General features: G+C 37.0%; 1 protein-coding gene across 2 annotated transcripts in view; it reads left to right on the top strand.

Annotated features, from left to right (window-relative positions):
- The window catches only part of LOC149225611 (putative aldo-keto reductase 1), a 285,817-nt gene extending 275,244 nt beyond the window's left edge, over window positions 1-10,573 (top strand). For both annotated transcript variants that reach the window (XM_089375122.1, XM_089375123.1), the window contains exons 6-7: window positions 10,038-10,191; window positions 10,286-10,573. In XM_089375122.1, the coding sequence (XP_089231248.1) occupies window positions 10,038-10,191; window positions 10,286-10,470 (339 nt within the window). In that variant the 3' untranslated portion in view covers window positions 10,471-10,573. The remainder of the gene's footprint in view (window positions 1-10,037; window positions 10,192-10,285) is intronic.
- Window positions 10,574-14,577: the final 4,004 nt, after the last annotated feature.

Here is a 14,577-nt window from a genome sequence, read left to right as displayed (position 1 = left end):
CACACCATGTCAGCCTCCTAGATCTTCGAACCCTTCCAGCGACTTCGACTAGGTAGCAGCTTCCAGCAACAGCGAAATCTTAGGAGACTTCGATCTCCCAACCCAGACCACGAAACAGAGAGAGGCACCAAAAGTTCGATTTTCTTCTCTTCTAAAGACTTTCCCAAACTCACACTTCTTTCCTCCTCCCGACAACAGAGTTCGCACTTCTCCAGCTCTTCTTGAGATATCGAACTTGCTTGAGAGTGAGTGGTTCAAATGACTTCGACCTCCTTGAATATATAGGCTTCTTGTGGGTTGAATGGGGGTCCTTAGGCTGACTTGATCTCCCTTAGGCCGACATGATGTGGAGGGTACATAATTCATATTTGACTTGATACAAAACCTTTTTACATGATTCGAAAGCCCAAGAAGGGTCTCTTCGAATGTACAATGACTCTATAAACTCAATATTAATCCTAGGAGTCCACAATGGGGACTTTGACTAATATAATGATGACCCAAGCATGAAACCCATGCTTTAATAGGTCATTGTTATAATAATAAAAATTATTTTCTTTATTCTTTTGACAAGTACATTACATAATGACTCAAGTACATTATTGAAGACTGAACATAGTTACATTTTCTAACACTCCCTCTTAACTAGGGAGGTATTCATAATGTACATATACAATGGAAGATCTCAAACTATATGAAAACATGAAGAACTTTCAGGCACGCAATGCCATGGACTAGATTCCTGACTAGGGCAATCTATCTAGCTAGTCACTCAACAATTTAGGCACCGCAATGCCACGGACTAGATTCTTGACTAAGGCAATCTATTCAAGTGGGACTAAGGTGGACTCAAGCTTTTAGCCCCTCCAGGTACCATTAGGCTTACTTGAACCCAAACATACAGGTGTGTATCCAAAGCAAAGCTCAATGACCAACACCACCTTTTCAATTCCAATATCCAGACATCAACACAGAGTGTCGGCCTGTTGTTTCCCCAGGCAATGCTTCACTCGCAAAGCCAAAACAAATCTCTTCCATTTCCTTATCATCAATACAATCACCAATATCTACCAAACCCAACAGGTTCCTTAGATATTCAAACTTCTTATTAGGAAGAGCCTTTGTCAATATGTCTGCAACATGTTCATCTGTCAGAACATACTCTAACTTCATGATCCCATCCTGCATCAAGTTCCTAATTAATTGGAACTTGTTATTGATATGTTTCGTCCTCAAATGAAACACAGGATCTCCAAACATCTTGACACAACTTTGATTATCACAATTAATCACAGTAGGACCCAAAGACTTCTCAAACAAATCTGTTAGAAGCTTCCTTAACCAAACAACCTCTTTTCCTACTTCACATGCAACCACATATTTTGCCTCGGCACTACTCAGTGCAACGGGACCTTGCTTCCTACTAATCCATGAGATCATAGCATCTCTCAGACTAAAGCATCCTCCAGTGGTGCTCCTTCCATCGGTTTGACTACCACCCCAATCAGAGTTTGTGAAGCCAAATAACTTGAATTCCTTACTATCATACTTTAGACAGTGATGTATAGTGCCATGAAGATACCTCAATATATGTTTGGAAGCTATCCAGTGATCATGACGAGGCTCCAACTGAAACTAAGTAAGAATGTTCACTGCAAAACATATATTTGGCCTAGTATTTACTAGATACATTAGGGAACCCACCAACTGTCAATATGAGGTAGGATCCACAAGACTAGAGTTGGATCTCCTCAACTTCTTGAGGTTAGTGATCATAGGAGTAGTCTTCGGCTTGGAATCCAGCATCCCAAATTTTTGCAATAACTTGATGATGTACTTTCCTTGCCCCAAATATATCTCCCCAGGTCTTTGCCATACTTCTAGACCTAGGTAGTAGTGCATCAGTCCTAGATCCTTCATCTCAAATTCAGCTGCCAACATCTTCTTGCATTCTTGAATTCTTCATTCTACACCAATGATGAATAGATCATCCACATATAGTAGAATAATGACGGGCTCATTATTCACGACCTTGATATATAGATTCGAATCAGCAGTACTCTTCACGAACCCAATTCTAAGTAGATATGCATCCATTCTTGCATACCATGCCCTCGGTGCTTTCTTCAAACCATATAGGGCCTTCTTGAGTCTGCAAACATGAGAGTCCCTGCTATTCACTTCAAATCCTTCAGGTTGTTCGATGTACACTTCCTCATCAATGGTCCCATTTAGAAATGTGGTCTTAACATCCATTTGATGGATATTCCACCCCATTGTAGCAGCCAATGAAACCAACAATCTAATGGTAGTGTACCTTGTTGTAGGTGCAAAGGTTTCTTCATAGTCAATTCCTTCCTTTAGAGAGATACACCTTGCAACAAATCTCACTTTGTACTTGTCTATACTTCCATCAACAACATGTTTGATCTTATAGATCCACTTCGATGTGACAACCAATTTGTCACTAGGTCTAGGAACGATTTCCCAAACCCCATTCTTCATGATGGATTGATATTCTTCCTGCATAGCTTTCTTCCAAACCTCTTCATTCTCAGCTTCCTTGAATTGAGATGGTTCGGCTTCGATCAACTTTGTCATATGTGCATAACCAGAATAACTCTTCAGTTTCTTACTTTCCCTGGAGGACCTTTTCGCAACTTCATGTCCTTCAACATCTTTTAATGTAGCTTTCAACCAATTTGGCCTCTTCCTTGTGGTTGGGATAACCACCGATTGAATAGGCTCACTTGGTCCTTCTTCTTCAACATTTGTAGTAGAGTTCTCATGATGAACTTCTTCTTCTTCAAATACGGGAACTTCTTCGTCATCAGAATCAATAGGAATATCCTTTGATTTCTTGTAAGCTTGATTCTCATCTAATATGACATCCCTGCTTACTTCAATGTGTCTTCCTTCCTTAATGTAAATTCTATATGCTTTTGAGGAAAGACTATAACCAACGAATATTTGCTTGATACTCATCGAGTCCAACTTCTTTTGCTTGTCCTTCGGAACATGATGTATGTTGGACTTCCAAAGATACAAAGATGATCCACACTCGGCTTCTTCCCCGTGAATACTTCCTCGGGTGTAGTATTATCAAGACTCCTATGAGGACTTCTATTTTGAATGTACACGACAACCATTGTTGCTTCACCCCATAAGAACTTCGGTAGATCTTGATGAAGGAGCATAGTTCGAATACCTTCTTCAATTGACCTATTCTTCCTTTCGGCCAATCCATTTGTTCAGGATAGTAGGGAACAATGAGCTCCCTCTTAATACCTACATCCTTACAATATGCAATTAACTCTTTAGAAGTGTATTCCCCACCATTGTCAGACCTCAGAGTCTTTATCTTTCTTTCGGTTAGGGTTTCCACTTCAACCCTAAACTCCTTGAACTTATCAAATACTTCATCTTTAGTTTTGAGTAGGTAGAGCCATGTCTTCCTCGAATGATCATCAATGAATGTTACATAGTAAAGATGACCTCCAAGTGATTTGTCAGACATGGGCCTACACACATTGGAATGGATGAGGTCTAATATTTCTTTAGACCTAGTTTCACTATTATGAAATGGCTTTCTAGTATGCTTCCCTAAAGAGCATCCCTTGCACACACCTTCATGATCCAACTTCATATTAGGAATACCATGAACCAGTTGACTAAGAGTAGGGATGACCCTATAATGAAGATGACCATACCTTCGATGCCATAGTTCAATGGGACTCAAAGCTTGACGAGATGGAGTGATAACCTAGTAAAGACTTCCTTCACGAACTCTAATAACCCTAGCTTTGTCAATACTAGAGTCCTTTCCCCAAACCAATATTTTTCCATCAACAAAAGCAATTTTTTCCCCTTTATCTGCTAAATAAGTAATAGAAAGTAAATTCTTTTTCGAACCTGGAACATAGAAGATGTTGTTGAGATGCATCTTCGATCCATTATCCAACTTCAATAATGTTGATCCCAAGCCTCTAACAGCATAGCTTTTGTTGTCACCCAATTCCACTGCATGAGACGATGGCTCCTTTGATAGTGTGTGAAGTTGCTTGCTTTCCCCTATCATGTGCCTCGATGCTCCACTATCAATGATCCATGCATTGTCATCAGTAAGAGAACCTATAAGGGCAGCCAAGAATCCTTGACTCTTAACTTTGTTGAATAAGTAGTAGATGATCTTCTTGATCCATCTTCCAGCAGTGTTGTAACCCAATCTTATGTAGTTCACCATAGATGGAGAATCCATGCCAACAGAGTGATCTTCAACTTCTCTTGACCTTAGCTCAGAAACCATGTTGGAAAATCAAAGATATTATATTAGAGTTTGATTCTCCTGTCTTGATAATTACTTGTGAGTGTGTTGGCTTCTTTTACTTCATTATTATCTTATCTTTCATCAAGCAATTACCATAGTATATGTGTATGAAGATCACAAAACAAGAGACACAAGATATAGGCACATGCCAGGGCAAAATCCCTCCTCGAGGGGAAAACCCAGTCAAGATAATTCTTCCTTTCAATAGTATTCTTTGAGACTCTTTACCCTAGACCAAGACCAGACTTTCTCTCCACACCATGTTAGCCTCCCAGATCTTCAACCCCTTCCAGCAACTTCGATTAGGCAGCAGCTTCTGGCAACAACGAAATCTTAGGAGACTTCGATCTCCCAACCCAGACCACGAAACAGAGAGAGAGGCACCAAAAGTTTGATTTTCTTCTTCTCTAAAGACTTCCCCAAACTCACACTTCTTTCCTCCTCTCGGCAACAGACTTCACACTTCTCCAACTCTTCTTGAGATATCAAACTTGCTTGAGAGTGAGTGGTTCAAATGACTTCGACCTCCTTGAATATATAGGCTTCTTGTGGGTGGAATGGGGATCCTTAGGCCGACTTTATCTCCTTTAGGCCGACATGATGTGGAGGGTATATAATTCATATTTGACTTTATACAAAACCTTTTTACATGATTCGAAAGCCCAAGAAGGGCCTCTTCAAATATACAATGACTCTATAAACTCAATATTAATCCTAGGAGTCCACAATGGGGATTTTGACTAATATAATGATGACCCAAGCATGAAACCCATGCTTTAATAAATCATTGTTACAATAATAAAAATTCTTTTCTTTATTCTTTAGACAAGTACATTACATAATGACTCAAGTACATTATTGAAGACTGAACATAGTTACATTTTCTAACACTAACATGGGTATTGTGGAGTCGCCAGAGGAAATTTAATGAATGTTGTTAATGAATTTATTCCTTAATGATTCACTAGGGAGGCAGACCTACTTCCTCCTCGGCAATGGTGCCAGAAATGTTACCACTCAAACGAGCAGGGGACCTAAAGGGGAAACTGCTAGATCAAGGGCAATGATGGAGACTTAACCCACTGTCACCTCAACTAAGGCTCCCTACTCTTTACGAACTTTCACTGATGGGAGGAGACACAGTGTATAAAGTCACTTGTGAAGGATAGATCAACAATGAATATGAAGTGACCTTAATGATCCTTTCCTAGCAGGGAATCAAGAGTGGGGCTTGCTTGCTTCTTAAGCAAGGTACAAGGCTTTCTAGGAGAAGCAATTGAGGATTTAAGGGTAAGGTTAAAGGAGTGTGATCTGTGAAGGAGCTCCCCAATCCCTAAAATCCTTGCAAAACTCGGATTCCCAAGTTGTCTTTGAAGAATTGACTTTAATGAGAAATGGGACCATATTGGACCAAGTGGACCCAGCTTAGGTTAAGAGGAGGGAGTTGAGCAACCAATGATGATTTTAGCCTAAACAAGGAGGGGAAGAGGATCAAAGAAATAATTTCCACTTAAAGATGCCAAAACAATCCTATGAGGTGCTAGCCGAGGGAAACCTAGGGCAAAGTTTGATCTCAGGGCTAGGGCTTGGGATATCTCACAATCCCACCATCGGAATTTCTTAAAATTTGGAGGAGACCTTGAGGACACACCAGCGCAAGAGAGGCTAGGAGATCGAACTTTTTCTATGGGTATTTTGTCAGGAAAATGATGCCCTAGGTGACCCAACATGGCTAGACCTAGAGAGAAGGAGGAAAAGGTGAAGAAAAATGGTTTTAGGGTGATCACCTTATGGTGGACCAATGCCTAATTCCTTTGGGGATATGGAGTCAAGATGAATAATGAGAATGAATTTCGTTTCTAACTCAAGGAGGCTCTAAGGACAACTTGGATTGGCATTAGGGCAAAAAATAAAGTGACCTTAAAGCGTGTATACTTCGTTTGCAAATCAAGATGGCTTATCAAGATTAATTTGATCTCTAGGAAAATGCGGACATCCCTCTCTTTAGTGGCCTTGCACCATTGATGTATTTGTGGCCCGTGGCTTTCTCTAGCATTGAGTGTCGGCCAGTGACAACTCCTCTTTGGAGTTTGATTCTTGACCCCCCTTGACTTTCTTTCAACATACATGGCCCATACATAAAGATATGCTATATAGAAACATAATTCCACAATTTAGCAGTAAATGCATGCAACGATTAGCCCTAAAATAGTGAAAATCTCATTATCAATGCATGTGACAAAGTAAAAGAAAATAGCATTAAGGTTGTATTTACATGTAAAAGAATATATCCAACCATCAATAGATTTTAAAATCAAGAAGCTCCAAGACAAGAAAATGTAATCCAAACATCAAAATTTATCCATACTCCAATTCCAAGAAGGAATAGCGAAAATATCAAGAGAGAGAATGATCCAATCCAAGTGATGATTCACATTGAATTCGCATCACTCCTATTTATACACTTCTTAGGAGTTTGAATTACCTAATTAGGCCTACATTAGCCCCTAAAATGAAATAAAGTGCAAAATAACTAACTTTTGGTGACAAGCCCACCAAACTAGCTCAAAAACAAAATAATAAGCCTCTCAAGAGGTCAAATGATGAATAATACATGTCATTGGGCCCTCCAAGAGGCTTGATGAAGTCCATAAGTGCCATACTGATGAATAGGACTCTCAAAAGTGATGGACAAGGGGGTGGCCCCTTGTTCTCCAAACAATAAACTTGTGGTGCTCCCAGTGGGTGTGGGGGCATCCAAATAACCTCATGGGTCTCCAAGTAGATCGAAGATGCCTGCAGACCATCTGTAAGGGCTCAGATGATAATATGAGTGATGCCACTTATCTTATCTTGATAGTTACTTGTGATCATCTTTGAATTCTTATTATCTTATTTTATCTTCTTATCATCAACCAACTACCAAAACATAAGTACATGAAGATCAAAACAACAAAGACACAAGATGTAGGCTCTTAGTCCGGGCTAAAACCCCTCTTCTAGTGGAAGACCCAAAAACTTCTCTTCTCTTTCTTTAGAACCAAGTCAAGTGAGATAACCAAGACCTTTGACCAGACCAAAATACCTCCTCCAATCCACCAAGTCAGCCTCCCAAGATGATTAGTCAAACTTCAATAGTCAACTCTAGTCAAATTGCTTAAATCCTACAACAAACTTAGATTTCAGCTTTCCTGCTTCAAAATTTTGTCTCTACTGCAGTCCTGCAACTTCGGCACTCCTACAACAACCCAGAAACTCGCACGTGTGGCAGAAAAGAGAGAATTTTGGTTTCCTTTTGCTTGACGAGTGTCTCCCTCGCTAGGGTTATTTCCTTCTTTTCTAGGTATTTCACACTTCTTTCTTCCTCCTGCAACTGCAAATCAAACTTGCTTTATTGGATATCGAAATGAGGTCGAGTAGCACTGCTATTATAGTCATTCTGTGAGGTCGAATTCCTCCAGCGAGGCCAACTTGACTGGAGGGCAAGCTGACTTGGTGGAGTGACAAATGACTCTTTTTACATAAAACTATTTTTCTTCTTTGACATACTGAGCTCAATAAGGGAGGGACTAGGACAAAATGACATGGACAATGACATAAACCAAGAAAGCATTCAATGGGTGCTTTGACCTAGAAATAAAATAAATAAAGCATTAAACCCATGCTGATGAATAATTTTTCTTTTATAATAATTTTTTTTCTTTCTTTTTGAAAAATACATTACATTATGACTCAAATACAATTATGAAGAAAGATACCAGTTACATTTCTCAACAATGGCTTCATGCCTTCTTGTCTGAGTCTTTTGAGGTTAAAACCAGTGATCTGCAATCATGATTTAAAACCCTTCTATTCATGAACATTCCATGATTATATTCTGCCAATCACAACAATCCTTCCATAAGCTATATCAGTCTTAGGGACCTGCTGTAAAAGTCAGCTCTGCTTCCTAAAACCAGCCAGAGTGTACAGCAAATTGTTCTCTTTCTTCTTGCAGAGCTTCTCAATATTTTATTATTTTGACCTCTTCACATGCTAAATAAGGTTCAAGGATGGGGCACTTCCCCTACAAAGTATATATGCTCCAAAATGGATTATAAAACTCCTCCGGCTTTCAATTTCTAACTATTTCTGATGAAGACTCAGCTGCTGAAATGCCCTATCTACTAGAGGCATGCTTAATTCATGAGCTGGTTGAATGAAACTCCAGTGGCAATATTATGCACCAACTTGGGCATACATGTAAATCAATTGATATGCTTATCAGCTGCGGAATGATCTCCCAAGCACAGTGGATCTGCAACATAAGTTTCCTATTGGACATTGTACGCTCCAGGAATCCTTTTTTATGAAAGTTCTCTTGGATAACCATGCTAGCCCAAAACGCCGAATACTGGCTCGTTGAGTAAAAATATGAAAACCAGCGTTTGATGGTTCCTCATGACAAGATAATGAAAGCATATTGAATCCAAATTGACAGTAGTACCCAGATATGAGGCCATCCGATGATAAGATCACGGAAGTGCTTTGAAGTATCACATAAAAGAAAATATTCTGTGAATGACACAAGAGATGCCCTTGGCACAGAAACTGTTAACAGAAACTCAGTATATGATGGCTTTGGTGTATTGTAGCGGCTGTGTGGCACTTTGGCTATGATTGTCGAACCATAGTCATTTGGCAAGAAACTGAATATGATTTTGATGATGAGCCCAATCAGTGTTTGTCTGCTCTTGAATCACAACTTTTTCTCGAGTCTTGAAATTTAGGCCTTGTGCCCCTTCTTCAAGAAACCCAAGAACTTGTCTCAATCCCTCATCTGCACGTCCTTGTTAAAAGTTAAAACCAAGGAGTAATATGACCCTAACACTGTACGTTGTATTTCATATCCTGGGAGTAAATTTCTCTGATTTTCCTTTGATTTGATTAGATAGAACTGGATTAAATTGTGTTGATGCGAGGGAAGAAACTAAGGACCAGACAGCCTGGACTAGGAATTCATTCTTCTCTCAACAGGTGGATTATATATATAGACATTCATACACCTTCCAACCCTAGCTTGTCCAACTTATTTGAGTCGCATTTATTCTAATTATTAGAATGGGGATTTGTAGGGATTTTCTAAGCCTGCAACGACTGTATCTATTCTTATGATTGCTTAAGCTAGCTACGATGTAGTATTAATATATGTCTAATTTATGTTTTCTCACTTCAATTTTTGCTATTTTATTTAAGGCTAGGTTGTGCTTTTAGTTGGATCAACCCAAAATCAAACTATATGTACTTTTCTTTTTGACGTTGGCTTATGATATTTCAAAAAATTGCTTCTGTGCACAATGATTGCATATACTATGACGTGTGCAATATTAAGCATTTACCGAGCAAAAGGATTAAACTCGAAGAAAAAATCATTTTCATATCAAGTGGAAATTTGAAAACGTTGATGGGACCCCATTACTAGTCCAAGAGGTTGATGGGACCCCTTCAATCTTTATTTAAAAACAGAGGCCCCGTTAGAAGTGACCAAGGTCCAAAATACTTAAATCGAAGGAATTTACTTATGAGATCCTGTAGCTTTAACCCATTTTGCATTGCGCAAATGCGGGATTATTTATTGCCTCCCCCATAATCATGCACAATCAATGTAGTTGCACTGACACTGGAATTATTAGTTGTAACTGACATGGGATATATCTTTTCATGTTTACAGAGTAACAACCCAAGGTTTCAACCAGAGAACTTAAAGAAGAATGAAATTCTGTTTGATCGAGTCGCAAGTCTTGCAAAGAAGCATAACTGCACACCCGCACAGTTAGCTTTGGCATGGGTTCTCCGTCAAGGGGATGATGTTGTTCCTATTCCAGGTACATGGAACCAACATATGAACTACAAAAGATAACTCTGATTTCATAACTACATTCTCCAGACAAATTCATACAATTCATTAATTTCGTACAGGAACAACCAAAACGGGGAATTTCGATGATAATATGGGGTCATTGAGCATAATTTTTTCTGATCGGGATCTAGAAGAGATTACAAATGCAGTTCCAGAAGAAGCAATTGCAGGTCCAAGATGCAGTGAGCATGAAGTTCCGGAATCATGGAAGTTTGCTACTACACCTCCACTAAGGAAAGTATAAGTTTTGAAAAAATTTGCGCCTCTGGAGTATATGGAAATGGAGGAACTTAATAATTTTTGAGAACTTTCACCTATCCTTTAACTATGTGTTATCAACAGTTTTAGCTCTTCTGCCATCTAATGCTGGACAGTTGTTTTGCTGAAGGTCAATATGCTGTTTTTATTGTTTTGGCAGTTTGGCATGGTCAGTTTTTTGTATAGGCTTCTTTCGCCTTTCTCATGTGCCTCTCTAAGATTATCCTTGAGAAAATGATAGTCTTATCATGTGTTATCTATCCTTTTCTTCTCTTCAGATTCATCTGTTTCTTCCTAGAGACAGCCTACTTTCCCTATGTGTTGCTCATCAGGCTTTTTGCTGTGTATATTGCTTCAATATAATATAAAAGCTTTTCTTTCTGGTAAAGAAACCCTTTTTAACTTCCGAATTATTATTTCAAGGGACTAGATCGTGGTTCTTATAATATGGGTTTGTGTTGTGTGTACAAGCGATGTGTCAGTTCCATGTTAGCAAGAAACTCATCTTCGTGTGTACAAGGGATAGGTCAGTTCCATTTTAAGCAAGAAATTAAGCAGCTGAACCAGGAATTATACATTTCTTTGATCAACCTTTATCAACAATACATCATTAAAACATTTTAACTATAAGAATTAATTTTACTGAATATTTAACTATTTTATTTATGATTATATGAACCTTTTTTATTTGTTATTGATATTTTTTTAATTGTTGTATCATGTTAATGGAAAGGGATGATACATTTCTTTCCTATTTAAAATTTGAAAGCACCTATCCAACCAGGGTTTTTTCCCTTTTTTTTTACTTTTAATATATTTAAATATTTTTGTTTTTTTTATATTGTCAATTATTATATTTCTTTCTATTTATATAAAATTACCCAAGAGTGTAAATTAGTTTGTTTGAATGTGGTTTACCGCTTCAAATCTGATGGGATATGTTGGGATAGGTTGATGGGATATGTTGGGATAGGTTGAGGATAGAAACCATATGTGAAAGATAATTAAACCTATGCTTCAAATCTGATGGGGATATGTTGGGATAGGTTGAGGATAGAAACCATATGCGAAAGAAAAGATAATTAAGCCGAGCACAATCTTGATAACAGGATTCTTTTGTTGGGCAGATCATTCTTCCATCCAACATTGGAGCTGGCCTTGGTCTAGGCTTCGTTAACCTGGAAAAAGAAAAAAAATGATATAAATTATTTTACTTAACTTGAAAATTGAAATATTTTTAGTTATTTATATTTTTTTAAATGGCATATATCAATTTCATGTTGGACACGTCTTCTTTATAATAGGCTATAGAAAATGCCTTTGTGCACAATCAATGTGAAAGTGTACAAGTCTAATAACATGTTAAATATATCATTTGCAACAATAAATTATTTCCCTATTAAAAAACATTGATGAGAATTATTTAGCTTTATGTATTTTTTTATTGTCAATTTATAACTGTGAAACTGTCATTAAAAAGAACAAACAGAATATAAGAACTGGAGTGAGCAAAACTTCACTATATGTTCCAATTTAATATATTATGAAAATTTTATCATGTAAAACATTTCCTAATTGCAATATATTTTTTGGATATGAACAAAGCTTAACAACTATATTACAATTATGACTCACCATAGCAATCTAAATACTATTACATTCTTATTAAGATAATTGGTCAAAGCTCAATTCACATTTGAAAAGGAAAGACATTATATAAACATCGTAAATCTTCCCAAACATAATTTCATCAATGAAATTGCATTTAAATGTTCAATTCACATTTGAAAAGGAAAGACATTATATAAACATGGTAAATCTTCCCAAACATAATTTCATCGATGAAATTGCATTTAAATGTTCAATTCACATTTGACAAGGAAAGACATTATATAAACATGGTAAATCTTCCCAAACATAATCTCATTGATGAAATTGCATTTAAATGTTTAAATGTGAAAAGAGTATGTTAATTCATTCAAGAAACCATCCCTTACATAATATAATTTCATGATATAAATATATGTTTCCAAAACTCTAACCAAGGGACTTATTTGTCATTTTGTCTATGTTCTCTTTTTAGTCCATGCTACCCTCCATCTTGACACTACATTAATACAACAATTAGTTTTGACACTACATTAAGACAACAATTAGTTATATATATATAATATATAATGGGATAGTGGGTTCATGTTTTTTTTGTTGTTTCTTGTTTTTGGTAACATGGCTATAATAAAAACCATTCAAATGTTCATTTGTTTTCAAAAAAAACATTTTATCCGATATTGATACTAATGATAAGGAAGATTAAGAGAATTGGAAGAGACCTCTATAAATTATCAACTATAGATTAAGAGAATTGGAAGACATTCGAGAAATTAGAAAAGTGTTTTACCTAGGAAACTTAGGGAACCCCTCATTATGTTTTTCCTCCCCTCACCCCCACAATCTCTTTTACTCCATTTAATGATGGGAAAAAATTTAATGTATCATTACTTTGGCATTCATTCCAAAACATTTAGTAGTTGGGGGTCAATTTTGGCATACAATCATCTACGGGAGATAATATAAGTATATTAATGTTCCAAAAATGACTAAAAATAGGTTAATGGGATTAAAATAATATATCAAGGAGATGGAGGGGAAATCCTCCTACTTCACACAACAAGAAGGTGTAATAATTGTAGGAGGGGATTCAAAAGGAAGGGTGGTAGTTAGCTTTAACACCTTTAATCTTTCTCCCTTTACATTTTGTTATCATGAAGATTTCAACATGGTAGATTATGGCATGAGAGTGTGCCTCCAAATTAGAGCCTTTGATGCAACAACAAATGAGAATAAGGTAACCCTTTCAACACTAGTAAGTGGTAAAGGAATTTATGAACCAATAAGGCCATGATCCCACTTCATAAGATAGGGATTTTCAAACACCAATGAGGAATTGAGCATAAATGAGAAAACATATATGTTCTTTCTGGATTTGTTCAAAGACTCAAGGACAAAGAAGACTAGAGTTAATACAAGAGAGCTATGATTTGTTCCTACCAAATTCAAGGAACAAATTATGGTCCTTATGGAAAGGCTCATATGTAACATACCCAAATCCCCTTATACTTGCAAGGATGGGGTGCATGATAACAACTCAATTATACTACTAATGCAAACTTATGCAAAATATAATGAATTTGGTGATTATTAGTTTATCTAAAACCACATGATTAGCATGCATAGACTTTTGAATGCAAGGTCCATTACACATATACATAAATGTAAGTAGACCATAATACAATTTGACATACTATCTTTTCATAGGTATTCATTGCCAACAAATGACTCGTAATAAAAACAAATAACAAAAATGAATGGTCACAACCAAAATACATGCCAACTACGTGCAAATGATGAACATTCTACCAAAATAAGCTCTCCATTAAAGAGGTCGCCCCCAAGGTAGGGATATGGATCCAAAAGGGAAAAATTATGTGACTTCACTCTGATATCTCTCACTCGGTCCAATTCCCAAACTTTACAGATAAGGAATTAACATTTTTACAGCTTTCTAGCTACAACAATTCTACTCAGTCAGCATCTCTTCTCCTTCAAAACTAAAACAAAAATATGTATGCCTCTCGCATAACATCCTTCATCCCATGTCACCTCATTAAGATTGCAATGGGCCTATTGGACCTTTACCTATTCAATGGATTTTTTCAAAGCAAAGTAACCTCTCTATCAAGGATTAAAAAAGGTTGCCTCTAGAACTCTTCTTCTAGTTCCACCTAGATCAAAGCGTAATCAATGACATGATCATGATCATGATCATGTACATACTTCTTTAACGATGTTTTAATAAATAAATTGTGAACTTTTATGTTAATCGGCAATGTAAGCATAAATTTAGCTAGTCCATTTCTATCTAGGATTTCAAATGGTCTATAGTATCTTGAATCAAGCTTAGTACCACTTCCAAGCTATAGTGAGATTTTCTTTGTTCCTAGTCTTAGAAACATATGCTCCCCAACTTTAAATTCTCTATGTACTCTATCATTATCTGCATAATTTTTCTACCTATCCTATGCTTCTTTCAAAT

The sequence above is a fragment of the Pinus tabuliformis genome, chromosome J (genome assembly GCF_031772625.1).
Source record: "Pinus tabuliformis cultivar Carrire ecotype Pingquan chromosome J, CPIR1, whole genome shotgun sequence".
NCBI classification, from domain to species: domain Eukaryota; kingdom Viridiplantae; phylum Streptophyta; class Pinopsida; order Pinales; family Pinaceae; genus Pinus; species Pinus tabuliformis.
Note: the sequence above shows the minus strand (reverse complement) of the source record. Positions and strands in the feature narration are given on the sequence as shown.